This window comes from Trypanosoma cruzi, genomic scaffold, assembly GCF_000209065.1.
Source record: "Trypanosoma cruzi strain CL Brener 1047053516517 genomic scaffold, whole genome shotgun sequence".
NCBI classification, from domain to species: domain Eukaryota; phylum Euglenozoa; class Kinetoplastea; order Trypanosomatida; family Trypanosomatidae; genus Trypanosoma; species Trypanosoma cruzi.
Genome location: NW_001849479.1, coordinates 108,273 through 116,600, shown reverse-complemented (window position 1 = coordinate 116,600; position 8,328 = coordinate 108,273). Strand labels below are relative to the sequence as shown.

Sequence of the window (8,328 nt, the reverse complement as noted above, 5' to 3'; positions counted from 1 at the left end):
AAAAAAAAAACAATAAAAAAGAAGAACAAGGCGAATAGGGAGACGGGGGGAAGGAGCGTACATGTATACACGGACGTGGAAATTTATTAAAATACACGCATGTTTTTTTTTTTAATTTGTTTCTGTCTGTGTGTGTCCATTGGGGTGGGGGCGGTGTGCACATGTTTTACGTCCACCGAATGCATGGGAGCAGGACGCCCCCGCTGCTGTCGGACAGGCGCAGAGGAGGGGGCAGGATGAGTGGGGATGCGTGGATTGCCTTCACTTGTATTTATTTCATATGACATTCATGTCGTTTGCACCTCTTTTTTTTTTTTTTTTGTGTGTGTGTGTGTGTCCTTCCAAGAGCACCCAGCGGGGCTTTGGGGTTCAGTGAATATTTCCTCCTCCTCTTCTCCCTTTTCTTTTTTTTTATTATTATTTTTTATTTTCATTTTTGTTGGGGCGGCGAGGGAAGGCGGGACGAAATCGAAAGAAATGAAAAGTTGGGGGAAGGGAGAAACGAAACGAAAAACAAAAAAAAAAGTCACATTTTATGTGTTCGCATGCACGTTGGGATTTGGGTCTCGGCTTCGCATTGGCGGGCGGCAAGCGATGCGTGACTGCAGGCTTCGACAGGATCGAAAAAAAAAAAAAAAAAAAAAAAAAAAAAAGAGTGATGTTTGCCTCAAAGTGTTTGCAAATAAAACTGCAATAAAAATAATGAGAGAAAAAACAAAAACAACAACAACAACAAAAAACCAAAAAAAAAAAAAATGGCGCACGTGTTTTCTCAAGAGAATTTGGATGCTTCTTTTTTTTTTTTTATTACTTTTTACGTGTTTTGTGCCACTCTGTCTGTGTTTCTGTGCGGTGGATGCATCTCCCACACATTCTCTCCTGTTCTCGTCACATGTAAACTTGTTTTAACAACACGTCTCCACACACACACACACACACCCGGATTGACAGCAGAGGGAAGAAACAAAGAATCAAACAAACGCAAAAAACGAAAAACAAAAAGGGGGATGCGTCGCCCATCGAGGTGGCGTCATGTTGTGCGGCCTACACTTCCGTTTGAAGCCTCAGTTATTACCGCTGTCGTGGATGCTGCGATGACGAGGATGGGGATGACACGCTCGGTATCAACGGCGCCGCCAATTTCTTTGCTTTCGTGGTCCGTCGACGGTGCCGGACACACACACCGCCGCTGCAGACGTCGTCTCTCCATTCAAGAACGCATACCGTTGATCTGCAACACAATTAGGGAAGCTGCCCCGGACATCGTCGCGCTTCAGGACTCCTTGCCGCAGGTGGCCGATGCGCTTTGCAGTCAGTTGGCGCCCAGACACATTAGTAAGCCACATGACGATAACACGCAGGCCGAACTTTTGCCAGCAGATGCCAAAGATGGCCCTCAATACGAATTAGTTGGAGCTGTGCGAAACGGTCGTTGTGGATGTCTGCAGCTGTTTAGGCGTCATGACTCGGTTTGGGGCGGGCGTCTTCTTCTTTCCTGTCCGTCTCTCACGGCCGAATTTGTTTCCACCGCCCCGTTCGTCCACGACTCAGCCAGCAGAAAAGCAACAGAATCAAGCAAGGTGGCTGCGGCTACGGCGGTGGGTGGTGACGGTGGCGGTGTTCGCTTTGTGCTGACGAACGTGGATCTTTCTTACCGTGGTAAGAGCTTGGCGGTAGGAGGGATGCCACTTGTGTCGCCCGATGTAAGCGCGAACGGGAGTCCATTCACGTTGCATGTAGCGCCCGGAACGCCGGCGAGGCAGCGGGTGAAGGGGCAGTTGGATCCGCACCGCGAGGTGGCCCTCAAGTTCTTCTCACGGGTGGCAAGGCCTGATGTGTTGCTTGGAAACTTTTTTATGGGACGCGATGAGTCCATGCCGGGGTATGAGGACGCATGGGCACTCGCAGGAGCACCGGCGGAGCATGAGCGCACGATAAACACATTTTACCATCACAAGCATGACGCGGAGACGAATTTCTTTTATTTTTTACCACAACAGACAAAAGTGGTGGGTAATCCCGTGTCGTTTCCTCCTGCGGATGCTCCCGTGGGCACGCGGATCCCGTTGAATGCCTCTTGTCTCATTGACAGGCCTACTGGGTCAAACATCGTGGACACGACGACCAATTCTTCAGTAAAAAGTGGCGGGGAGCGGGATGCCGTGCGACCGCGTGGAGAGGTGCCGCAGGTTGCGGCGAGGATTCAGCGGTGTTTCTTCCGCCGTCTTCCATCAAGGCATCACAAGCGACAACTTCCACTTTTTTCTCGGTACGAACGACGACAGTTGGTGGTTTTGAAGCCCTTCACACATGCCCTTTTGACGGCAGAAGAGGCGGCAGCGGCGGGTCGGGATGGCGGCGGGATGCAGGTGCGTTGCTCCGCCGCGGATGGGTACCCTATTCTGGTACTTCTTTCCTGAGCCCCGCCATACGGAAGGCGGACAGGGTTTGTGCAGCTTTGTTTGTGTGTCTGCGGGCTGTTTTACCGTCTCCTCTTTTTATTCTTTCACATCCTTCATTCTTTTATATGAGGGAGGGCGAAGGCGGTGGCCTTTTTTTTTCTTTTTCTTTTTTTTCCCGATTTCCCCTTTGTTGAAATTTCAACCGATATTCTTTTGTTATTATTATTATTATTTGCTTTTTTTTTTTCTTTTTTGTGCGTGTGTGTGTGTTTCTCGTGGTGGTGCCGCACTTGCTGCAAGCGGCTGGGTGCCATCGTTGGAGGCGAGAAGTCAAGTCGGAAGGAAGCAGAAGAAAAAGAAGAAGAAACAACAAAACAACAAAAAGAGAAAAAACGATGCTGGAGGCTGACGATTGGGTCACCCGGCTGCCTGTGCCCCCAAACAGCGAGCGTGGAGCGGACGGGTCGTCTGCGTCGCTCTCTGCTGACGTCTTATTTTCAGCGTACCGCCTCGGGACTCCTTGTGTTTGCCGACACACAACGGCGCGTAACCGCGTGTTGAACTGCGTTGCCTCCCCTCGTTGCTTTGCCGGGTTTTTAGAACTCGCAACTGACGCATCTGTTCTCAGCGAGTGCGTGGCGGATATCATGGGTGAGGAACCCCAACTGTTGCCGGCGAAAGAGGGCGACACCGCCCTGGAGGATACTTTGAATAAGTTGACGTGTGCGAAGTCCCACCCGCTGCGTAGAGGCATAAGAAACCTGGGTAACACATGTTACCTCAATGCCATTCTGCAGCTGCTCTTTAATATTTCGAGCGTGCGGTACGAGGTGTTCAGCGCCTGTGCGGAGGATCTCTCTGTTGAGGAACATCGCGTGTATGAGATTTGTGAAGACTCGGTTCAGAAACCAGATGATGCGGAGAGGGGAGAAGACGAGGGATCACAACCCATAAAGTATGCTTTACAGGCATCTGGCCTGGGAGAACTGTTTGCGGAGATGGCACTCACACGTGACGGTAATGGGGCCAACGCACAGCCTTTTGCTGCCTTTCTTTCTTTGGACACGAAGACACAGCAGGATGCGCAGGAGTTCTTTGCATTACTGATCAGTTGGCTGCAGCACCACGGTGGGGAGGTTGTGGAGCGGACGTTTGAGGGGACGCTTCTTTATGACCGTCGGTGCAGCAACTGCCACCGCGTCTTTAAGAGGGCGGAGCCCTTTTTTTTTCTCTCACTTCCTGTGAAGGGTACCGTTGAGGAGGCACTGAGCACATTTCTGCAGCCGGAGGAGGTGGAAGGGTTTATGTGCGATGGCTGCAACCTCACGACCACGGCATCCTCCTGTCAGTACCTGCGAACACTTCCGGATGTTTTGGTGGTGCACCTCAATCGCTTCGCCTTTGACCTGCAGACACTGCAGCGGGAGAAGGTGACGACATCTGTGAGCTTCCCACTTGAGTGGGAGCTGGCAGATTACATCAACCGCTGGCAGCAGCAGCAGCAGAGGAATGAAGAGAACGACTCCGCCACGGATGGTGCTGCTAATATCACGGCTACTACTAATACTGCTGCTACCACCACGACGCATCTTAGTAAGGCATGCTACACACTCATGGGTGTTGTGAATCACATTGGCGAGACTGCCCTTTCTGGTCATTACACATTCCACGGCAAAGTTGACGAGGAGGCAGGGTGGTACCTCTTTGACGATGCAAAAGTGACGAAACTTCATCATCGTCTTCACGGCAATCGGGTCATCTCAAAGGAAGCGTACATGTTGGTGTACCAGTTACGCCCATGCGAGTCTACAACAGTGTCGCATGACGACATGATACGAGCTTCTGAGGATGTGAAGAACGAGAGGAGTAATTCTGTTCCGTTGCCTCCTCGTCTTTTAAAACACGTGCAGCAATTGAATCGTGAATTGGAAATACGGCGACAAGACTGGGAGATGCGTCGGGCTGATTTTTTGTTTTTTCTGCAGCAATGGGGGGAGATTGCACTAAATCTCCTTGGAGGGAGGCTTATATGCAACAGCGTCACGGTAGAAACGGCGGCAAGGGAGGAGGAGGAGGAGGAGGAGGAGGATGAGGGCGAGCGGAGTAGCACTGAGCTTGCGGACCTGTTTGCTGTTCCCTCAAGCTGGCTCCGGTTGTTTGGTCGCGGTTTCCTTCCATCGTATGTGGATGTGCGGGAGTACAATGAGTGCGAGAAGCGAAAGAAGCGATTGCGAAGGAATGCCAGCGGTCGTACTGGTCTCGAGGACATGTTGGGAGGCGATCCTCCCAAGTCATCATCGCTGGTGGGAAATGAGACATGCGATAACGCACGCGGCGCAACATCCACAGAGCAGCTGGACGACGATGCCACCGCCACGCGAATAAAAGAAGGAGGAGGAGGTGTGGATATGGCCAAAGAAAATAATATACTGTTTGAAGGGACATCTTGGGCTTTGCTTTTGGACCTAATGGAGGGTCTGCGCTGTCCACACGGCAAGTTGGCTCCCTGGGGTCCGTATAAACTTGTTCCTTCTGCATTGTCTGCGCGATTGGCGTCGCTGCTGAACACAATGCCTACATTGCACGGCACTTTTCCTGTTGCCGAGGAGATGTCTTCTTCCCACGTCGGCTGGCGAGTGCGTGATTACGCCTGTGCGGTTTGCACAAGGTCCATGGCAGCAGAGGTGCTACGGCTGAAGAAATCGTGGGACGAGGAGAGGGCAGCGTTGGCGTTGCTCAGTGGCGCCCGTGACGCACTGAAGAGTAAGTGCCATGGCAGCCAAACCGACACAAGCAACCAAACTAATATTTACTGCGAGGAGTTGAGGAGTGAAGGGGAGGCGGCGGCGGCGACGGGGCGGACGGTGTATGTAAGCAAAGCTTTGATGGAGTTTTGGGAGAAGTCTCTTGCGGCAAATGCGAAGCGGAAGGATGTGGTGAATCGTCAGGGCTTCACGGGGCTTTTTGCCGCCCTTCGCATGGAGGAGGCAGCGGACAGAAACGAGAGTAACGACAATAATAATAATAATAATAATGATAATCATAGTAAAAATAACAATTGGCATGATGGTGTCTCCAGGCTCACTTTACCCGAATGTGGCAGACTTCTCTGCGATCATCGACTTCTTGCGCCATCCGCGGTGGTTCAGGTGGTCCCAGCGGCTACTTGGCGTTATCTGCGAGAGCGAGTTGCGCAGCCGCTCTGCGCGGGAGAAAACACATCCGAGGTTTTGGACAAGTTTCTGCCATACCTTCCTACGGAGAGTACTCCCCGGTGCCCCGACTGCATTCAAAACACCGTCAGCTTGACAGCGCAGCGCCATCATGCGAAGATGTCAAAGATCGCTGAGTCGAAACGGTTCCCCACCCTGGCATCTGCCGCTCAATTCCTTTCCATGCCACAGGCAGAGATGCGGAAGCAACACCCCAATTCTTACGTGTGGAAGAGGAACCTTGAACGCCTTTACCGGGATCACTATCGTTCGTGGGAAAAGGAGCAGGCTGCTGTGGTTGCCGCTGCCGAGACGCAGATTGCCACGCTCACAAGAGAGGAGGAAGAGCGAAAAAGGGCGGAAGCAGCGTGGGAGTCCATGCGGGTGCGGCGAGGAGGGCATAAGAAAAGGTTTAAACAAACCAATAGTTCCACTGAGACAAGAACCGCTCCACAAGTGACACCGTCAATGTCTGTTGCGACTCCACTGCAGCAGGCGGAGGAGGCACTCAAGAAGGCACGTGCCGCGACGTGTCCGGATTTGTGCCACACATACGGGTGCATTCCGATGTGGTGGGTGACACTTTGGCGGCGATGGTTCATGGATTTGGACGGCACCTTCTCGCTCCCGCCTTGTTTTGATTACGAGGCGTTGCTCTGTCCACATGGTGGGACGCTTGTTGCACCGCATCTTCTTAATCCGGCAGATCCGTTTTGGGAGGCAAAATCCGTTGCCCGGCATCTCGTGCAACTGTGGCACCAGAGATCTTCTGCCATTTCCATCGACGATGCCTGTGACGTGTACTCTCTGGACGATGACAACAAATTGCCGCCGTTCCCTCCACTGTTGCTGCTGCCGTTGACAGAGTTTGTAGACATACTTGAGACGTATGGAAAATCGGGAATGCTTTTACCTTCATCTCCTTCTTCAGGAGAGGAGAATACGGAACTTATCCGGTGCAGGGTGGATTCAAGCAAAGCGATTTTATTTGTGGAGCGAAACACGGACCGTGTCTTTGACCCGCCTACCTGCGAGGAATGTGTGGCATCGCTTCTCGAGAGAATTAGGGAATCGTCTCGTTGCTTTTTGAACGGGTCGCTGAGACTACAGCTACGCTTTCGCCGCAGTAGAAAAAACTTTTACGAGTCCACGGATGTGCTTCGAGAACTGCATCACACCACCACTCTGCGTGAGCTCAAACAGGCCATATCTCGTCTGGTGGCAGAGCATCACGGTTTTCTGTTGCCTCTGCAGGAGATGGAGCTTCTCCGTGGGCGTAAGCCACTGCGCCGTCATCGGAACCACACGATGAAGAAGAACGAATCCGAAGTGCAACCGTCTGGTTCCGGCAATGTTGCGTCCCCTTTAGTCATTGATACCAATGAAATGCCAAAGTCTTTTCAGGGCGATGAGGATGCCGGTACTCTGTTTGACTACGGTCTATGCGACGGCGACGTACTGACAGTGAACGCCACGGAACGTGTGCTGGAGAAGATTCCGGGTGCAATGAAGGAGACTGAGGTGTGGGAGGAGGTCCCGGCGGAGCTGCTCCAACCGGTGCAAGAGAGCTCCACGGCATTTGGTGCGACCCGGCTCCACGGCGCCGTTGGTAAAAGTCGGCGTGGCGGCGCTGCCGAGGCAAAGGCGCAGGTCGCTTGTGACGTCTGCACATTCATCAACGCACCGGGGAGGGCTCGGTGTGATATGTGTGAGACCCCCTTCAAGCAGTAGACTTCTGGATTTGAAGTCCACACGAGAAAAAGCAGAGGAAGGAAGAACGAAAAAAGAAAAAAAAAGAAAAAAGCATCTGGATAAGTTTTTGCTTTTTATTTTTTATTTTTTGGCGAGTATGTGCAGCAACCTCAGCGTTGTTGCCGCGCATCTTCTCCCCGTTTGCCGCCCCCGCCAGAAGTTAAATGGATCGATGTGACCGTCGCGTGACGAGAGGAACCGCAGGAGAGGTGCGTGACATACCCGCGGCTGGACCGTTATTTTTTTTTTTGTTTTGTTTTCTTCCCTCTTCTAGTTGTTGTTGTTTTTTAAATCTCTTTTACGTTTTTTTTTTTTTTTTTTAAAAACTCGAACCGTCTTTTTGTGCGGAGTGGCTTGCGGCGATTATCTCGAGGGCATTTGGCGTTGGGGGTAGTGAAGCAGGGAGGAGGGACACGCAAATGACGTCCATGACGCGGGTGGAACTGCCCACACTTGTTGACTGCCACGTCCACTTTCGCGAGCCCGGCCTGGAGCAGAAGGGTGACATGCGGAGTGAGTCCGAGGCGGCCTACGCGGGTGGAATCGGTGTGGTGTGCGACATGCCCAACACAAAACCACCAACGCAGACGATCACAGCGTTTGCTGAGAAGTGCGTCGTGCCAAGGCGGTGGAGAAATTGTGCGACATTCGCTTATTTTTTGGTGCTACCGCCCACGAGCATCTGCAGGAATTGGAGACGCTGTGGACACAACCGCAACACGCGGCTCTCAAGGCCCGTTGTGCCGGACTGAAGCTTTATCTTGACAACTCCACCGGGAACCTCAAGAGCAGCGCGGATGTGACGGAGGCCGCCTTTGAACTTTGTGGCAAACTTGACATTCCGCTCGTGGCGCACTGCGAACACGCGACGCACAATGACGAAGCTTGTTCTGCGAACCCTTACACAGGGCCGGCGTCGCACTCATTGCGACGCCCGGTTCATTCAGAGTCTGCGTCCATCG

The 8,328-nt window shown here is 52.4% G+C and overlaps 2 protein-coding genes and 1 pseudogene across 2 annotated transcripts, besides 13 other annotated features; all 3 read left to right on the top strand.

Moving 5' to 3' along the window:
- Positions 1 to 2,880: a sequence feature (heterozygous, non-Esmeraldo-like haplotype).
- Positions 380 to 441: a sequence feature (A-rich).
- Positions 624 to 653: a microsatellite.
- Positions 711 to 753: a microsatellite.
- Positions 756 to 2,420, top strand: Tc00.1047053507887.30 (hypothetical protein, conserved; the record flags this gene model as incomplete). The annotated part of the gene is made up of 1 exon (XM_800447.1): positions 756 to 2,420. One exon carries the CDS (start codon positions 756 to 758, stop codon positions 2,418 to 2,420), a length of 1,665 nt encoding a protein of 554 aa, XP_805540.1.
- Positions 2,553 to 2,656: a sequence feature (A-rich).
- Positions 2,743 to 2,795: a sequence feature (CT-rich).
- Tc00.1047053507887.20 (ubiquitin hydrolase, putative) lies at positions 2,798 to 7,345 on the top strand (the record flags this gene model as incomplete). The annotated part of the gene is made up of 1 exon (XM_800446.1): positions 2,798 to 7,345. One exon carries the CDS (start codon positions 2,798 to 2,800, stop codon positions 7,343 to 7,345), a length of 4,548 nt encoding a protein of 1,515 aa, XP_805539.1.
- Positions 2,881 to 2,959: a sequence feature (areas merged during assembly that could not be assigned to a particular haplotype. This can correspond to areas where the two haplotypes were merged or to regions with more than two copies in the genome that were merged during assembly.).
- Positions 2,960 to 3,284: a sequence feature (haploid, Esmeraldo-like haplotype).
- Positions 3,285 to 8,328: a sequence feature (heterozygous, non-Esmeraldo-like haplotype).
- Positions 4,465 to 4,496: a microsatellite.
- Positions 5,417 to 5,461: a microsatellite.
- Positions 7,370 to 7,417: a sequence feature (T-rich).
- Positions 7,603 to 7,687: a sequence feature (A-rich).
- On the top strand, positions 7,786 to 8,328 carry Tc00.1047053507887.10 (annotated as a pseudogene; the record flags this gene model as incomplete).